The sequence below is a fragment of the Peromyscus leucopus genome, chromosome 11 (genome assembly GCF_004664715.2).
Source record: "Peromyscus leucopus breed LL Stock chromosome 11, UCI_PerLeu_2.1, whole genome shotgun sequence".
Lineage (NCBI taxonomy): Eukaryota > Metazoa > Chordata > Mammalia > Rodentia > Cricetidae > Peromyscus > Peromyscus leucopus.
The window spans coordinates 52,814,059-52,834,231 of record NC_051072.1 but is presented as its reverse complement, the minus strand read 5'-3'; the positions used below and the strand labels follow the sequence as shown (position 1 = coordinate 52,834,231).

The window sequence follows — 20,173 nt, the reverse complement described above, 5'->3', positions numbered from 1 at the left end:
ATATTTTTAAGACCTCTGAATATTTTTTTTCTAGACCTCTTTATTTGCTGTTCTTCCTGATGTCGTCACATTGAATAAATCTCCTCTCTATCACAATTATCTGCCTCTTTCATTAGCATATAGGGTACAGGTGGCTGAACCTCGCTTATTGGGACAGCCAGGTCCCAAGCTTTGAGCCTAACAACTCCATTAACACTGTGACTTTGCAACTTCAGATCACAGAGAGAAAGCCAGGGCTGAGAGGTAGTAGATGACAAAGCCACATGGTTCTAAGCCAAGGCACTATGGCCCCATGGGAACATCAGCTCCCTGGGGGTGGGGGGCAGCCCCGGCACAGCTCTGTTCAAGGAACACTAATATCTCACTTCTTTCCCGCAGCGTTTTGAGGGTTATGAAGTGGGCCTGTCTACAGAGGTGAAGCCATCAGGTAAAGGGAAAAGATCAATGAAAGCAGCGGGACTATAAATACACTGGAAACCATGCTCAAGCCCTTCCCAAATTCTATAGTTACATTCCAAATTTGGCCGTGCTTTCTATCAGCCGCAGCAAAATACAGAAAGTGGATATTCATAAACACAAGTTATGCACTTATTTCAGAAAGTCCCGTTGCTATAGAAATTCTCTTGGAAACATTATCTGTCTCAGCCATCCACTCTGATCAAAGGGCTTCTAAATGAGTCTATTTTCTGCTGAACTGTTGGCTAAACCCTACAGTCGCTGCAGTGTAAACCTGACAGAAACTGTTCTAAAAAGGGACCGCATCCTTCCCCAGCTCTCATACTCCGCATGCGCTAGAGGCGCTAGGAGAGAGTTGACGACATGGGAGCGGCTTGCTCCACCGCTGCGATGCTGCCTCCATGGGTGGATGTGGGCATGCACTCGCTGTCTTCTCGCTCAATCCTTACTGTGATATCTGCTGCTTCTACATCCCTCCTGCTCTCTCTCCCTCCTTTTAGACAATGGCTTTTTAACCTTGGTGAAGAGCAAACCCTAATGTAACAGCAGACACCGGGGCTAGGAATGGAGCTCCAGTTGTGGAACGCCTGCCTGACATGTGAAAGAGTCTACATTTGATGGACGATGAGGATGAGGATAGTGATGAAGATGATGAGGATGGTGGTGGTGATTAATATACATGAGCACCAGCTAACCCCACTCCCTGGAAATGCATGTCCTTCTTTAAGACTAGCCAGACACTGTGCTAGGACATCTAGAAGTCCTCCTTGCCCCAAGTTGAATGGCTATTCTAAATGGAAGGGTGACAATTTGTCACAGCAGGAACACAAAGGAAGATAATACAATGGCTAAATACTTTTACCTTGAATACAGAGTACAAAGGAACCAAAGTTAACTTTCAATTTGAATTCAACAGGCATGGTGGGTCCAAAGCCAGGATTCACACTACCTGAGTTCAAACCTTCATTCCACTACTGCTGAGCCAAATCTTATGCAAGTACTTAATCTGTCTGAACCTGTTTTCCCAGGAGTAAAATGGGGCTAATACGGAAAATCCTAGAGAACTGGTATAAGGATTACATTGGATAATTCATTTTCTTTTAAGCGCTTAGGAGCCAGCAGTGGGGGTATTATGCCTGTAGTCATAGCACTTTGGGAAGTAGAGGCAGGAGGATCAAGAGTTCAAGGTCATATGTTGCATACATATAGAGTGTGAGATGAATCCTGTCTCATAAATAAATAAACAAATAAATAGGGTGCCTAGAATAGCACCTGGCACACACAAGCATTTGGATGTGTTTGTTGCTGCTAGCACTGTTAGAATAAAACTGGCAGAGGAGAATAAAACCAACACCCCCCCCTCTTAAGCTCAGTCTATACTGTCACGTCTCATCCTGTTACCTCTGACCACATGTGAAGCATATTCTCCTCAGGCTCTCCAAGGGAGTCAGGACAGGCTTGAGGCCTGGACATGGGATCTCAGTTTTCTGCTGAAGTGGGATTATCTTGAGTTTCAAAACAGACGAGGTTCTTTTGCAGAGCCAACATTTTTCTTGTTAAATAACCCTGGGAACTCCACACAGTGTACTTAGCACAATCTCTAAACTAATCATTAAGAGGTAACAACGGGGAAGCAGGGCGTGGTGCTACATGCTTGGAATCCCAGCACTTGGGAGGTAGAGGAAGAGGCATTGGGAGTTCAACATCATCATAAACAGAGCTGACTCAAGGCCAGCCTGGAACACATGAGACCCGGCCTCAAATAAAACCCATTACACCAACAGCTTGGCGACATGGAATTAGACTGTGGTTCATACAGAGTTCTTGGCTCGTGGCCAGCCAGGGAATGGAAGAATAAGTAGCCTCCAAATTCCATAGTCTGCCTAGCCCCGAGTTCGCTTTAGCCAAAGCAGAAGGAAGCCTGAACCACCCAAACATATGTGCTTTAACGACACTCCACCGCACCGCAGCAATCCATAACAACTTCTGTGTTCCCTTACTTGCAGTTCAGTGACTTAGAGCGGCAGCTTTCACTCACCCTTACCACTCACTCACTCCTCATACTCCCTAAGATCCACTGTTCTAGAGGTCTCAGGTTGCCAGTCCCAAAACAGCTGGCTAGAAAGGCCAAGTCCAATCAAACAGTAATAAGACATTTAAAAACACCAGCTTCTGGGGACAGTTGGGATTACCTAAGCATCTTTTAAGCATATTATATTATTCTTAATAGCCTATGGTGAATGTGGGCCTTCTAAGCAGCAAATGCTATACATAGACTAATTACTCCAAATGCAATTATAATTATCTCTATTTTACAGGCGAACTTAGCATCTTGCTTAGGTCATATCACCAGCATTTGAAGGAGCTGGGTTAATACACCAGAACAATATTGTATTCTTAAATCCCATATGCTCTGGGAAAGCAGCCTTTAATTCACTTTACACTACTTAGACAGAGATCATAGACGACTCCTTTTCCATGCACCATTCCAAACTGCCAATCAAAAACTTAAGAAACTCTCTTAAAAGTCATGAAAGACAAATGAAGCTCCACTCTAACCCTGTCCTGCATATCTCCTCAGATTACCAAGAAATAAATTTGCCACAGCTCAATTTAAGCCCATAGCACTTAATTCTCTATGAAGAAAAGAGAGATTCACACACAGCCTCCTGGGAGGTCATCTGCACAGGAAGCTGACGTCTGCGATGCTAACAAGAACACATTTAAATGCAAAGATACTTCATCCTTCAAAGTGTTCTTCAATTTACTCCATTTAAAGTGAGGGGTACACTGTGGCTTCTCAAATGATTAAACAAAGAATTGCCAATGTAGTCCAGCAATCCCACTTACCGGTACATATCCAAAAGAAGTGTACAAGCTGTTCACAGCAGCTTTCCCCCCCCCCCTACAATAGCCAAGTGGCCATCAACAAACCAACAGATAACATGGTGTGTGTCCACGGTGTCCACACATCAAGACGATGACTTGGTTTTGTTCATAAGGAAACACTGGTACACACTGTGACCCGGATGAACTCTGAAGACATGCTCAATGAGACGTGCCTGGTCCAGAAGGCCTAATACTAACTGCACGATGTCACCTGCATGAGGGGTCTACAGCAGCCATTAGAGGGGGGCAATGGTGGGGACAAGGCTGTGGGTGGAGGGAAGATCGAGGAACTGCCACTTCCTGAGTCCAGAGTTTCAGTTGGAGAAGATGAAAAGTTCTGCAGAGGGACAGGGATGGCTCACGTAATTCCTTAAGATTAGTTTTAGCATAAAATAACGGGTTTTTATTATGTTCTCCTACACACATATCATCGTATATTGCTCATATTTGCTCCCCACATTCCCCACCACTGACACCATTCCTAGCCCTAAATAATTTCCGTCTTTGCTTTCATATCACATACACCTATGATCTATATTTATTATCTTTGTTCTTTGAGATAGGGTCTCACAGTGTAGCTCTTGGCTGGCCTGGAACTCACTCTGTAGACCAGGCTGGCCTTAAACTCAGAAACCTGCCTGCCTCTGCCTCCTGAGTGCTGGGATTACAGGCGTGTGCTAGTACACCTGGCCTTGTATGGATATTTAAGTCTAGATTTTGCACATGAGAAAATATGCAATCTTTTGTTTTCCCCCACACCCTTCCCCTCTCTTGTTCTCCTTCCCCTCCCGTTAAATGTCCTTCTGATGTCACCAGGCCATGGTAATTTATATTATATGTCAGGTTTGAACTTCTGTGAAGTTTCAAGCCTCGGCTGTACACTGTTATCTCCAGGGAGGTTTTTAAAAAGTATCTATCTACTCATCACTGGGAATGGCTGCCCTGACAGACACACAAAGGAAATAGACATTCATGAGGGCACCTACATCAGGAAACTGGCCTGGAATCCTCAGGGACCCAGTGTCATTGATGGTAGGAGCTGCCCCCTCCAGGGAAATGAAAAAAATGCGTGGTCCTGAGGATGAGTCTGTGGAAGAAGGTGTCCTCATTCTTGGCAGCTGAGATGTATGCTAAAGTGTTTAGAGGTGAGCTGTCCCAAAGCCTGCAGATGAATGGGTGGTGCTCTATTAACCCATGAAGGAGCTAAGAGAAAGAAATGAATGAAAGACTCTGAAAGTTCAAACATTTTTAAATGAGGAGAAAAAAACTAATAGCCTAATTTGATTATTTTTGGTCGAGGGAAAGTCTCATTTGTGTGTGTGTGTGTGTGTGTGTGTGTGTGTGTGTGTGTGTGTGTGTATGTGTGTGTGTGTGTGTGTGTGAGAGAGAGAGAGAGAGAGAGAGAGAGTCAGTCAGTCAGACAGACAGACAGACATTTTCTTTAGCCCTTCACCCACTGAGAGGCAGCTCGTCTGATTTTGTAACTTGGCCATGGTGAGCAGTGTGTGATAAACACGCCCAGGCAGTACCTTTGCAGTTAACTCTGATTCTTTTGAACACACACCCAGGAGTGGTGTGGCTGGATCAAATGGGGGGATCTATACTTAATGGGGGGGGGGCTTCCATGTTAAGATCCACAGTGACAGCACTAGTTTTCTACCAGCAGGGAATGAAGGTTTATTTTTCCTTGTGTTCTCACCAGCAGGTGATGTCCTCTTCCGGGTGACAGTCATTCTGACTAGGGGTATAAAAAAGAGAGACATGAAAAGTAAAGGGAGAGACTGCTAGGGATGGAGAAGGCAAGAGAGAGAAGATGAGAAACCACAACAGAGTCAGGGAACGTGATCAAAATATGTCAAGTACATTTTGAAATGTCGTAATAAAATCCCTTTATATAATTAATGTATGCTACTAAGTTACTTTTAAAGGCAAAAATGATAAATGTATCTTATAATAATTAAAGTAAGAAAATTAAGATATCCTGCAAGAACATCCCCCGAAACAAACAGAAGATCTAGAGGACAGCATCTTGGAAACCAGCGTTTGCTTTGTAAAGTTCCTTAGAGTTTAATGGGCAGCCATGTTGTCTTGTTAGGGTTTCTATTGCTCTGAACACCATGACCAAAAGCAACTTGGGGAAGGAAGGGTTTGTTTATCTCACACTTCCAGGTAACTATCTGTCATTGAGAGAAGTCAGGGCAGGAATTGAGATAGGAACCGGGAGGCAGGGGCTGATGCCTAGGCTACAGAGGAGTGCTATTTCCTGGCTTGCTCCTTACATCTTGCTTTCTTATACTATCCAGAACCACCTCCCCAGGGGTGGCGCCACCCCTGCTGAGCTGAGTCCACTCTCATCAATCATTGATCAAGAAAAGATACTGCAGACCCGCCTACAGGCTAATCTTATGGGGGTATTTTCTTCTTCCCAAATGACTCTAGTTTGGGTCAAGTGAACAAAAAACTAACCAGGTTACAGGTTGACCATAATGCACTAGATCTCTAAGCCAAAAGGTGATACTGTGACAGCATGGCCCATAGTTCGGGAAGTGCATCTAACACGTGACAGCGATACCTGTGCTCAGCCCTGGGAGAGCTCAACCTCCAGCTGCCCCAGAGCCCACCACACCTCCACTACTTTCCCAAAAAAGAAGTCACAGCATCTCGCCTTGTTAAAAAAAAAAAAGTAAGTTCTCTACCAACAGAAAAGGAAACAAATTGCCTTCCCCAGCCTTACTTGTCCCCTCCCCTCCTGTAAAAACCAGAGATGGCTCCGGTCTCATACAACGTCTTTCCCTTCAGCAAATACTTTTCAATTACTCCAGATTGGAGAAACTCCTCTGGGAAAGGCTTCCCAGTTTTTTAGATTCCTACCATTCATTAGCAGTTTCAATGTTTACACTTCCTATTAGAGAAATGGTCCCATGGACAAAGAAGGCTCTGGCTAAAAGGTTTAAACTTGGAAAACCAAACTTACACCTTTCAAGCTAGAGGGAAAAGAGAGAGCTCATTTCAAACCAGAGTCCCCCAGAAAAGCGGGGGCCACAAAGATAAAGTGGGTACTACCTCGGAGGCCAAGGATCGGAGGCTGTGTACCCTTTGCAACCCTGCGAAGACCAAAGAATGAGTTGTTCGAGGAAGTTGCCTAATTGTCTACTCACACCACCAGGCACGTACATACTGAAACGGCCTCCCGAGCCTTCTCCCTTGCCTCACGGCCCTTTGGAGGGGAAGCAAACATGAACCCATCTTCCAGATGTAGAAGCCACACCCAATCTCATCTAGTAAAGCATCACTCCATCCCACTGCCCTTGGCCTCACATTGCTATTGCTCACTATTCCACGTTGGTAACGTTTCCAATTCTGTCTCAATTTTGCAACACATTGCAGTGTATAGAACGGTGGCTTCCAAAAGCCAAGCAGGATCAGCCTCCTTTGTTGTAGCTGTACACCGTTCACAAATGTTTGCCTCTCCTTCTGAGGCACTGTCTGGTTAGGAGACACTGAAGGGCTTCCTGTCATGTGATGTTAGGTCTTGGTCACACGTGACCCATAAAGACACCTAATCTGCTAGCTCTGAGTAAGGTCCATGGGACAAAGACACTTTCTGTCTCTTGTGGAATGAGGGGATGATCACAGGTGGCCTACCTCTTTCCGGGTTGTAAAGAGTTCTCCTTTTAAGTCAAGAGAGCGGTCCCCTGCATTCATGTCAGCAATCTTCAGTCGCTGGAGACACTACCTGTTTCATTATTATCCTTTGCAGATGAACTTCCTACACACTTGTTTAGAAATGCCGAAGAGCTACTGCCTCCTTGGGTTTTCCCTTCACCATTGCTGTGTTTGCTCTGCTGATCCTTACACCTTTGATTCAAACTTTATCTCATTTCAACTACAACATCTCAACAGAGTCCTGAGACCTCAACACTGCATCAGTCAGCCTCTCACACACACATACTCATACCATTATGCATACACATACGCATACACACACACACATATATATATACAAATACACATTCTCATATGCATACACACATATGTATATATACACAGACACATTCTCATATGCATACACACACACACACACACACACACACACACACACACACACACACACCAGCACACCTGGAAACTGAACCATCACAAGTCCTCCCAATAATAACAGACATGCTCTACAGGCTCCAATATTCTCAAAGCAGAGTTTGTGGCTACAAAGAACCCTGTATCTTGAGAAGCAGAAGGTGAGTGCTTTAGCTTTTCTAACTCTAGAAATGCATGTCAGAGAAAATTTGGAGGAGATGGGAAAATGTTTAATCCCTCCATTATCTCAGTACAAGGGAACAGTGGCATGATCATTCTCTGCCTTTTTGATTAAAATTAAGTGTAGAAACAGGTGACATAATCTATGTACCAAGTGCTGGGGACACAGTATTGACTCAAAAAGCACACTCCTGACACTCATCAATTTTATTATGTTCTATTTTACTCACATTATTCTCAGAGTAATGTGGTACAATGTTTAAAAAAAAACACGTGTGGTTTTTTGTTTTTTTTTTTTTTTTGAAAAGTAATACATAGTGAAAGAATATTTCAAATAAATAGTGTACCGATCCTTGCTCCCAGTCTCTCTCCTACAGGCAATCTCTAAAACAATTCCACAGAACTTTCTAGAAATATCACACAAATACAGGTTAAATGGAGCATTCCTTGTTTGGTGACTTGTTTGTCTGTCTGTCTTAATGGACCAAAAGTACACATGCAGAGGTTCCAAACCACCACAGAAAAGCACATTAGAAATTTCATTTCTTTCTCAGAGTTCACCTCACTAAATATGCAAACTTACAGCCACAGCTCACACTGGGGAGGTATAGAGAAGCACAAACTACTATTCGCTGGTTCAGACTAACAATAGCAAACACTTTGCAGGAGACATGAGGAGAAAAGCTTCGAGGCTATCCCCAGAATCAACGCCAAAGGATGGACCTGGTTTGCCTGGAGAGGAAAAGTATCTTTATATGCTTTTTTTTTTTTTTAATGAATGTTTTCCATTTGCAGAATAAAAGTCATTAGTAAATGCAGAACAAAGCAAGCACATGTTTGTATTAGTTCTGTAACGATCATTTCTTGGACAAACTTACCAAGAGTTTAATAGGCAGCAAGGCTCCAGGAAGCCGCCTTATTAGAACTCACATGGGAAGCAGAGTGTGGGGGGTGAGGGGAAAGCTCATTCCATGAGGCTGTGTGACTGACAGCTTGCCAAGTCCTCCAGTGCAACCCTGCAAAGCCTGCTCAGTGAGCCCACAGCCCGGGCAAAGAATGAGAACGCCATCTACTCAGGTTCCCATTATGGCATCTGCCAAGTTTGGCTCATGGCAGTGGCTCCTTTTGGGGAAGTGGGAAGTAGGGGGGTGGTGAATGATTATATGAAATGTAGGGTTTGAACCCGAAATGTTCCCCACTGAGATACAAGCCTGTATTCTCACACCCTTGTTCCCTAGACAACAGTGCTATTTTGGGAGACCGTGGAACCTTTAAAAGATGAGGTTTGTCTGAAAAAAGTGGGTCATTAGGTTGAAAGTTATAGTCAGCAACCAGTGCCTGCCTCTCTCTGTGTCATGGCCTGCTGTGATGTGAACGGTCCCTGACACTGCTCCTGCAGCCATGAACTATGTTGCTCCACCACGCCCTCTCTGCCATGATGGGTTGAAATTCTCCGAAACCGTGACACCAAATCAGTTTTTGCTCCTCTAGGTTACCTTTGTAGGGTATCATGGGAACAGCAATGTAAAAGTAGCTAGTACGGAAACTCACTGGAATAAATAATTATAATAATAGTAATAATAAATAAAAAGGAAAGGTAGAAAGGAGAAGGTACAAAAACAAATGAATCAGCTGAAAGTGAAGAGCCAAGGATTTTTATTTCTTGGGGGGCAGTGCTGGGGACCAAGCCCAGGATCTCAAGCACACAAGGCAAGAGCCCGAGTCCCAGCCCCAGCCCCAACCCCAAGGTTCTCCAGCACCCTAGTTACCACACAGTTCAGCTTCACTGGGTCTGTGAACTTCAAACTTGGCGAATGTTCTGGAAGCAGTGAGGTCTGAAGGATGCCTAACGAATCCAATGTACTTCCTCCTCCTCCTCACATCCCTGCCAGCCTCCCACAGGACAGCTACTCAGAAAGTCGGCTCACCCTGGCAGTAAACCACAGTGGAAGCCAGGCAGAACAGATCAAGACATTCCCAGTGGTTCCTTCTCTTTTATCTGGCACTAAACCTTCAGAGCAGCAGCAGCGGCAATGGCCAACTTAACTTTTGAAGACGAAATGAGACAGGAGAAGGATCACTAACTTTGATGACTCGGATAGGCTGCTGATAACTGAAAGATCACTGTGAGGACAACACAGAAACCCAAACCCCCTCCAGCCTTGTTTGAAAATACTAACAGAGGACAAGAGTTTAAGTGAACATCTACAAGGATTAATTTGATCCCCAATCAAATTAATAGACAGAACTCGATGTCCTCAGAAAAGACTGAAGAACGTTCATAGTCTCAAAGGAAAAAGATAGGAACGTAGATATACTTTGCATTGAAGGGGAAAGAGAGCTGGGAGGTAGAAAGAGAAATGAAGCAATGATGGATAAAGGGGATTCCACCTTTGGAATATACCCTGGGTACATACAGGTCCGTATAAAACCATTTAACCCTTTATGGAGAATGCACTTTTCCAACCACATGTTGCAAATGAGAGCACACAAAAATTGAAATAACTTGCTTGGGATCCACAGGAGAAAGCAAACCTAAACTCGTGATGAAATGTCTACTCTTTCCTTCAGAACTGGTGATGGAAATGAGTGCCTTGTTTAGATAAAAAGTAGAATAAAGACATACCAAGCTAAACCTAGAACAGCAGCCTTCATTGAGTATCTTCCAGGTGCCAAAGGGCAGGGTACTGGCTAGATTCCTAATTAAAATAATTGTCATATGCAAATCAAATCAGCGTGGCTTGAGCCAACCGCAGGAAATACATTATCAGCAATACTTAAAATTGAACTTGTATTGCCAATGAAATATGAGAACTGAGTGAATCACCAGGAACTAAGCTACTTGAGTTGAACCATGGGCCCTCATACACATGCCAAGCCAGTCGCTCCCACTGAGCACAGCCTGATCCTTCCAGCCCTTGATTTAGGTTCAATATGGGACAACCTCCCCCCATACCCTGCCCAAGATAGTTCTGAATCCCTGGGCTCAACTGATCCTGCTACCTTAGCTTTGTGGGTAGTTTGGTCTGCCAATGCACATGACCACAAGCATCTAAATGTTTGTTGTTGTTGGGTTTTTGTTGTTGTTTGTTTTTGTTTTTTGAGCCAGACTGCTCTCAAAATCATGGCAGTTCTTCCTCTTCAGTACGAGGTTTGCATATGTAAGCCACTGCACCCAACTCCGTTTTTTTAATTATTTATTTATTTATTTGTAGTTTATGTACATTGGTGTTTTGTCTGCATGTATGTCTGTGTGAAGAAGGTGTCAGATCCCCTGGAACAGGAGTTACAGACAGTCATGAGCCGCCATGTGGGTGCTGGGAATTGAACCTGGGTCCTCTAGAAGGCTCTTAATCGCTAAGCCATCTCTCCAGCACCCCCCCCTCAACTCTATTTTTTAAAAAATATACAAAAAAATATCTTCCTTCAGTAGGAACAGAATAATGAAAGCAGTTGAGAGCTTTCTCAACCAAATTAAGCAGTTCATATCTGCAATCCAGCACTCAGGAGGCTGACAAAGTAGAGTAATACCAGACCAGCTCTGTGCGGCATAGCAAGATGCTGCCTTTCCCCAAAATAAAACAAACAAAACAAAATACAGTTTTTCTCTGGCCCATCCTGCATAGTAAGACCTTGTCAAGAAAGAAAGAAAGAAAGAAAGAAAGAAAGAAAGAAAGAAAGAAAGAAAGAAAGAAAGAAAGAAAGGAAGGAAGGAAGGAAGGAAGGAAGGAAGGAAGGAAGGAAGGAAGGAAGGAAAGAAAGAAAGAAAGAAAGAAAGAAAGAAAGAAAGAAAGAAAGAAAGAAAGAAAGAAAGAAAGAAAGAAAGAAAGAAAGAAGGAAAGAAGGAAAGAAGGAAAGAAGGAAGGAAGGAAAGAAAGAAAGAAGGAAAGTTTCTCTCCTTTGGGAATCTCAAGCTACAATCATATTTATATTTCATCAATTGCAAGGTGAACACTCTCATTTCTCCACAAGGTGCGGAGCCTGGACACACTCGTATCCTTACATCTATTCAAATTATCTCTACTAACTTAGTGAAAAATTCTTAACACTGTGAGTAAATGAATGAAAACAGTGTGAGTTATCTAGAGGAAAAAGCAAACACATCCTAATTAGAAGCCTGAAACTGGCAGGCACTGAGGTCTCCAGTCTGTATGAGGTTCTGCAGTTCATCCAGCCTTCCCATGTCTTAGTTTGGCTTCTAGTGCTGTGATAAACCACCATACCCAAAGGCAACCTGGGAAGGAAAGGGTTTGTTTGGGCTCACGGTTCCAGCGAGTCAGGGTCCATCACCACCACGGGAGGGAGGCATGAGTGTATGGGGGCAAGAGCAGCAAGCAGAGAGCTCACATCTTGAACAAGGGTGAAACAGAAAGCATGAGGTAGAAGTGGCTCGGCCATTCACAACCAAAACCTGCTACCCGTGACGTACTCTCTCCAGCAAGGCCCACCTACTAAACCTCCCAAACAGCGCCACCATCTGGCCACCAAGTGTTCCAACACAGGGGCCTCTGGGGGATGTTCTCATTCAAACCACCACACACTGACTCTACCAGCTCGTCTTCCCCCGCAAACCACTGGGCAGCCAGTCCACAAAAACTAGATAGTTTTCCTTCTGCGTCACATTTGTTTCCCAGAGGAGAGCAAAGCAACCTCAAAGCCACGCTGAGACAAATTCCACACAATAAACACAATCCTGTATAGAAGTCAAGGCCTAGGTTGGGACATGTTACATCTGTGCGCTCAAGCAAAACACAACCGGATGGTATAAACCAAGTATTGTGTAAGGTACCATGTTTGCACTTAGTTCGCAAAAGCCTGCAAGCACAGTGAAGAGAGTAATAGGATATTGGGAATGACTTTTCATTCTTCTAACGTTCCAGGGCATACCACCCATCACCTGGAAGGATTATTGAATCTCGGAGACTGAAGGGAGTGAGCCCAGAACTTCTACAGGCTGGGTAAGTCCAGGCATCTGCCTTTTCAGCAAGTTCCCCAACGATGTTCTACTATTGCTACTCCAGCAAGTGTCCTTTGAAAACCACTGCACCGTTAGAGACGCTCCCTTGACAAAGACAGGCCATGGGCAATACGTGATTGCAAAATGACACTTTGTCCTGGCCAAAGACCAAGAAGTAATACATGATTATAGAGTCAAAGGAGAATCCAGCTAGCTTTGGTACAATCTGCGGGTCTCTTGCTACAGAGAGTATATAACTATTGACAAGTTCCCCAGTCAACTGCCCTTAAGCTGCGTACATGGTCTCAGTCATTCTTCAGCCAAACCAGGATGTTGATCAGCAGAAGGCAATGATTACCAGCGGAATGGAGAGGTGAAAATTGCCACGGTAACACAAAGAATGAGGAAATAAGAAGAGGGAGAAACCCTATCCCTTGATAACCTAGCTATCAAGATCCATGCCCACTCCAACTATTCATGTTTTCCTTACCCGTTCTCAGAGAATTCACTTAACCTTCAGCAAAGCCATCTAGCAATGCTGCCCATCCTAAAGGGACTCCCAAACCCAGAGGACCTTCAACCAGTCTGAACAGAGTGTATCTTACACACACACACACACACACACACCCACACCAATCAACCCCATACCTACTCCCTGTTTTACTGGGCTACTCACTTAAGAACATTTTGTTTAAAAAAAAAAAAAAAAAAAGCATCTCAGAGCCCAGGAAGATACCTACTACTCAGGCACCTATAAGATACCACAAACTGGGGTGCCGGAGAGATGGCTCAGCGGTGGACAGCAATGACTGCTCTTCCAGAGGACCTGGGTTCAATTCCCAGCGTCTACATGGCAGCTCACAGCTGTCTGTAACTCCAAGATCTGACCCCCTCACACAGACACACATGCAGGCAAAACACCAATGCACATAAAATAAAAATAAATAAGTTACCCTTTAAAAAGATACCACAAACTGACCTTTACTGCATAAAGGACTCCATGATGTGTCCCCTTCTAGGTACTTCTTTACTCCTCAGCATCCATCCACAACGAGCATCAATCCTGGCTAACTATTCCCACAACACACACAGCAGGACCTTTCAGGTTTGCCCCTGACCTATCTGAAGGTCTTATTCAAATTCAGAATCCTCAACAAAGCCCTTTTATTACTCCGACCCACTGCTTGATCAAGAGTTATCACTTCCACAGAACTTGAAAATACACTAAAAAGTGTTATTCCTTACCTCTTGGCCTTCCTTCCCTTTTTTTGTTTTGTTTTGTTTTGTTTGTTTGTTTTTGTTTTTCAAGACAGGGTTTCTCTGTGTAACAACCCTAGCTGTCCTGGAACTCGCTTTGTAAACCAGGCTGGCCTCGAACTCACAGAGATCCACTTGCCTCTGCCTCGAGTGCTGGGACTAAAGTCCTATGCCACCACGCCCAGCCTTCCTTCCTTTCCTTTCTTCTGACAGGGTCTTGTATAGCTCAGGCTGGCCTCAGACTCCTCAGTAGCTGAGGATGGCCTTGAACGTCTGTTCTTCCTGCTTTTACCTTCCAAGTGCTGAGATTACAGGGATACCACTTACCTGCTTTATGAAGTGCTGGGGATGGAACCAGAGGTATCACGCATGCCTGGCATTCATTCATTCATTCTACCCACTGAGCTATATCCCAGTCCTCAGATTTTCTCCTAAGTTCTAACTAGCTATGCCCCCTTCGCCCACAAGGTTTTGTACACAGGAGATAGATGCTCGAGTATTTGAAATAACGACAATTTATTTAGCCCTGTGATCCAGGAACTACACATGAATCAGGTCTAGAGCTCTGTAATTAACACACACCTCTGAAGGGGCTGGAGGAGACCCCGAGGCCACTCAGGCAGGGATGGAAGGCAGAATTGAGACCCAAATCGATTCAGCTTTGGGGCTCTTGCCATTTCCTTCACACTAGGCTGCCTCTGAAGAGGGAGAGCCAAGATCGAGCAATGAGGTGAGAGCTGGCCGGCCACCCCACTGCAAATTCTTCTCCTCAAACCCAGACTTCAAGGGACGGATGGTATATGAAATAAAATGCATTTTACAAATTATCCTATTTAGAGCCATTGGTGCGTGCCACTATATTATTGTGGAAAAGCCTTCTTTTCACATCGGGGCCCCAGAGCCTGATGGAATGTCTTTATCTATACACAGAATCCTTTGACAAGCCTGAGTGTACTCTATGAATATAAGTCCATGAGTTGCCTATGCTTTTTCCTAGGAAAAAGAAAGCATTGAAATGGACCTAAAGAATAAAGCGTATTATTTTTAATAGCACCCCATCCAAATGACTATAGGTTTCTGGACTTTGATGAAATCATAACCAACAGCTGAAAGAGAAAGGAATAACCCTTACACACACACACACACACACACACACACACACACACACACACACCCTCAGGTGTGGCATCTTGGCAAATGGTGGATGAGGAAAGACTCCAGGGTCTAGTCATGTGGCTTCAAATTGTCCTTGTCACCAAGTAGCTGTGTGGCCTGACACAGTACCATGGAGTTCAGCTTCTGTGAGAATTTTCGATACTACTGTCTCCCAATCCCCCGAAAAGTAATGATGGTCAGATAGGAACAGCAACACGTTTTTTTAAAGGCACCCAGGCTTGGTTAGATCACACGCCTTAATTCCATAGCCCATGGTAATTGCCTGCTCTGGAGCTGAGTGACCTTTGCTTCGCCATTGGTTACGCTAAAGCCTGAGCAAGCATTAGTGCTGTTTGCGTAGGAGCCTTGAACCAAAGGAGGCTGTTGTAAAGGTTAGGGAGGGCTGGGGTATAGATCAGTGGAAGAGCACAGACAAGGCCTGGGGTTTGGTTCCCAGCACCATGCACACAAAAGCAGCTTGTAGAGTAGGTGGGGGAGGGGCCACTGCAAACTAACAGTTCCCTAGAGAAAAAAAGAAGGTTAGCTAACGCCCCAAATAACATGAACTTTGAAAACAGACTCGGTATTACAAGCTTAAACTCTCCCAAACAAGTCATTCAGCACGTGTAATTAAAGTTAAAAGCATACTTAAAACAACACTTTAGCTGTTGACCTTCGGGAGCTCAAACAAAACACGAGAGCATAACGGAGTAGCTGGGCTCTCTGTGGAGACAGCGTCACAGGGCAGCATCGATCGCACACATTCTCCTACCTCTCAGACGAAAGTGCAGAGTGAGTTAGAGCTGAGCTACGTGCCACAGAGCCGCACAGCAGTGTGGCTGACTCCAGAACTTACATTTCTCCACGTCAGATGGGTAAATGTAAAGCATTAGTTGCATTAACCACTTCAATAGTCCAGTTTCCAGGAGACTTAGAAGTCACACCATCCAGACTTCAGACAAGAGCATTGCTCAAAAATTCAACATTATCAGCTGAAGCTTTTCAACACGAGAGAGACACAGACACACACAGACACACACACACACACACACACACACACACACACACACACACACAGAGAGAGAGAGAGAGAGAGAGAGAGAGAGAGAGAGAGAGATTTATGATGCCCTTGGATGAGTATGGGTTGGCATGTGCATGGGTTGCATGCACATGCCAATCTCGGGTCCAGCTCCTTAGAAGCTCCTATCCACCTGGTTTTTTTGAGACAGGGTATCTCACCGGGACCTGGGGCTCTCTGATTAAGACAGGCTGGCTCATCAGTGAGCCTCAAGGATCCTCTGTCTCCCCAGCACTGTGAAAAACATCTGGATGTTTTCTTCTTTATTTGTCGAGGGCTCTAGGGATCGAAAGCAGATCTTCAAGCTTGCCAGGCAAACACCTCACTGACTTAGTGATCCACCCTTTATGCTGAACTTTTTTCTTTTCTTTTGAAGACATTGCTATGTAGTTCAGACTAGCCTTGAATTCTTCACATATCCCAAGCTGACCTCAAAATCACAATCATCCTGCCTTAGCCTTGGGTATTGGAATTACAAGCTTGTATCACCACACCTGATTGATGCTTCACTTTCTAGAGGGAGCAAACAAGGACAGCTTGGTCACTGGTATTTCTACAGTGTAACTCATGAGAAGGACCTGTGTTTGTCAGAGCGGAAGTCCATCACTCTTGCCATAAACACAATCAGTAGTGTCAGACCTAGAATGACCCTTCAACGTTGATCAGATTGCTAGTGAGGAGGGAACTCACTAGAAACAGCAGGGGCCTTTTGCTTTCACTGGCCTTTTTAACTCTAATTAAGTAATTAATTAGAGTAAAACTTTTGACAGATCATGGTGGCAGTGAGTTTTCGGAAGTAACTCAGCAGATATATCATAGTTCATCACAAATAGCAGAAAAGCTATTTGTAAACGGTCCCTAAGCATCGGTGTTGTTTAAACATGTCTCTCTCTACGTCTATGTTTGCATACAGATGCCTACTACCCTTTTTTCCTCTTTCTGGTCTATCCTCAGCATTACATGCCTGAGAGGACAGTTCAGCATTCTTCTGTTGATATCACATCCCACGACTCTGCAGGCTGCAGGAGAACATGACCGGGAATAACAGGAATTAAATGGAAATTAACCTCTATCATTTAAGTTCCATGCACACCTGTGCCAACCTCAGCGATCTGTCAGCGACCTGAGAAGGCTCACAGCTACCATGGACCGTCTACCGACAAATCCCTCAAGAACAACTTAGGATGTGGTATTTTACAGACATGTATCCTGGAGGGGAGCGGGGAGACTTGAGCCCAGCTACTTTAGTTGCCCTGTGTAAGAATTACTGACTGACCGCAAAAACAGTTCCAGCGGGTAGAGAGCAGAAAAGCCCACACTTGAAACAGGTAAAACAGCTTAATTCAAACCACCAAAAGGTTGTCTTTCATACAGTTTGACAAAAGTCTCAAAGACTTGAAATTGTTAGCACTGAGTTGACATCAGAACAAACTATAGGTGCTTTTTTTTTTTCTTAAGTCTTGGGGATCCAACCTGTGTCGTAGAGCTGGAAGCCTCCTGAACTGGCCTGCTTACCAAACCACTAAAAACCAGTAAGCAAGACAAAGCCTGCCCTACACCACAAGTGAGGACAAACACTGTTGTCCTCCCTGACGTGGTGTTCAGCCTTGACAAGGGGCCCAGAAAACCGACAACTCATATACCAGACCAGGCCCTTCCGAGGAGATAGTCAAAGAGTTCAGGGGTGTCTATCAACACCAAGGCATAGTCTGCTAGACATCGTGTGTGTGTGTGTGTGTGTGTGTGTGTGTGTGTGTGTGTGTCTACCTGTGGAGGTCAGAGGACAACTTGGGAGATTCAGTTTTCGCCTGCCACCAAGTGGGTCCTGGGAATTGAACTCAGATCATCAGGCTTGGCAGCAAGGACCTTTACTGGCTGAGCCATCCTACCAGCTCTAGATATCACTTTTAAAAACACATACTGTAAACATATTCTAGACATGAACACGGTATGAACAGTATTATCTAAATGTCCATTTAAATGGTATGACTGACTACTGTATTAAAGCCTTCCTATTTCACAGTGTGGTTAATACATAAGCACATATCCCCTCCCCACTGTGACCATGCTGAGTCAAGCCCTTGACAATCACAGGGAAAGTAAGTCACTCCAACAATGGCACCCCACCCTTCAACGCCAGATTAGTAAAAAAAAAAAAAAAAAAAAAAAAAAAGTTAGAGATTTCCAAGGAAGGAGGCTCCACAGCGCAGGCTTCAGGCTTGCAAGCTCTTTGCCTCCTTGATTGGTCTTCTAAGACACGCTGAAGTGACAGGCTGATTCAATAAAAAATCAGGCACGGCCTCAGATGCCCATGCAGGGGCTAAAGGAAATGCTGCATTCCTGGGCCACATTCATCACCGGGCATCGCTAATGAGGAATAACACGGACCACGTGATGTCAAACCATGTTGTAGTGTGTGCTCACCTAGTTTATAGACTTCACAGTCATCTTACAGCGCGACACAGTGAAAGCACCTTATGAGCCAAGAGCTTGTCACGTGAAAGGACTTCCAAAGGCCTGAGGTTGACATTGCAACCACCAGATGAGCACAGGGCTCCTCCTCCAGCCCCGGGAGCTCTCTGTGTGGTTTACCAACTGCGAACTGGCCCAGGCTGCAAAACGCTGGGTCGCGCTGAATGCATTTTCTCACTTTACAGAAGCTGCAGTTGGCTGACTCCTTCCTGCTGTCACAAGAAGAAGAAAAAAAAAACAAAAGCAAAAAAAAGAAGAAAAAAAAGACTGGTGTGTGTGTGTGTGTGTGTGTGTGTGTGTGTGTGTGTAAATGACTTAGGGAAGTTGGCGACCCTCTTCCAAAAATTTCATCTGTGTTCCTACCAAACACCCAAACCACATGAACACACTAACTCTACTGCCGACATCACCAACTTAACCTAAACCTGGTACTTCTGCTACCAAGGCCAGCCCAAGCAAAAGATTAACCCATGGTTCTCGGCCATGGGTTTGCCAACAGGGCCAACCCTGGAGAAAAAGCCAGCTTACTGTTTGTTTTAAAGGAAATACTTCCTAGCACATATTTAGGACTCTGAACTCTGCACACGGGGCCACGTGGTTGGTGATAATCTGGCTCCCTCTTGTTAGTCAAAGCCACCTCTTTTCGCGGGCAGCCCGCGGCCGGCCGAGTAACCGACACCACCACCTTCAAGTCAGACAGGCTCGGAGTCCTTCCTCATAGAAATCCTCCCGCGCTGGGGATCGGGGGCGGGGAGAGCCGCCAGGAGAGTGGCTGGGGGCGGGACGTGTCCCTGTGGGCTTCGGCTGGAAGGGCCTCACACCTGTGGGGCCCAAAGTGGCTCTAGCTGCTCAGGTGAGGCCCAAAAGAGGCTGGGAGGAGGAGAAGCCTGCCCTTCCAGCAAAGTGCCTTCACCTCTCGCAGAGCGCGCAGGCACAGTACTCGCCGTGCCCACCTGTAGCCACAGCAAACAAACTTTCCACCCCCTTAAGGGTGGGAAGCATCAGAACCCCCCCCCCCTTACGCCACCCCCTGGCCCGAGCTGGCAGCGCCTGGAGCTAGGCGGGCTCCTCACCTGACACCCCTAAACCACAACCTGGTCTGCGCCCGCGCCGCCGCTGAGGCTTGCGGGGTGGAGGGACGAGACTGGAAGCTGCGGTTAGGAATTTGGAGGACATGGGGCGGAAATCGGCGCTCTGCTCCTTTGCAATTCCACTTCCCAACTTTGCCAGCCGCTGCCCTCCGCGGCGCGCACCCGGGCCCCCTCGGCCTCCCCAACGCCGTCCCAGGGAGAGGGGTGCCCCCAAGATCAGCGGGAGCCCGCGCACTCACAGCCGTAGCGGGGACGTTGCAGCGACGGCAACTCTTCGTGCGGCATCCTGCGCGGCTCCGGGGGCCCTCCTGGGGCGCGCCCCCCGTGGTTCCCCTCGCTGGCCAGGCTCGCGGGCTCTGCGCCCCGCGGGCGCGCTCCGATCCCGCCTCCGGCTGCTCTCGCCCGGCTTCTCCGAGCTGGCCGACCCGCTCCCTCGGTGCTCCTTCGCCCTCGCCCGAGGCGGCCGCGTCTCGCTGACACCGGGGCAAAAGTGAACTCTCTCCTCCCTCGCTCGCCCGCCCGCCCGCGGGCCGCGCCGCCTCCCCCAGCAGGCTTCCTTTC

At 45.8% G+C, this 20,173-nt stretch overlaps 1 protein-coding gene across 2 annotated transcripts in view; it reads right to left on the bottom strand.

Moving 5' to 3' along the window:
- Iqgap2 (IQ motif containing GTPase activating protein 2) overlaps positions 1 to 20,173 on the bottom strand; it is a 279,551-nt gene extending 259,378 nt beyond the window's left edge. The window contains exon 1 of one of the 2 annotated variants that reach the window (XM_028871671.2): positions 19,852 to 20,173. In XM_028871671.2, coding sequence (XP_028727504.1) covers positions 19,852 to 19,897 — 46 coding nt within the window. In that variant the 5' untranslated portion in view covers positions 19,898 to 20,173. Of the gene's footprint in view, positions 1 to 19,594; positions 19,614 to 19,851 lie in introns of those variants that run through there. The other variant, XM_028871670.2, reaches the window with a different exon arrangement.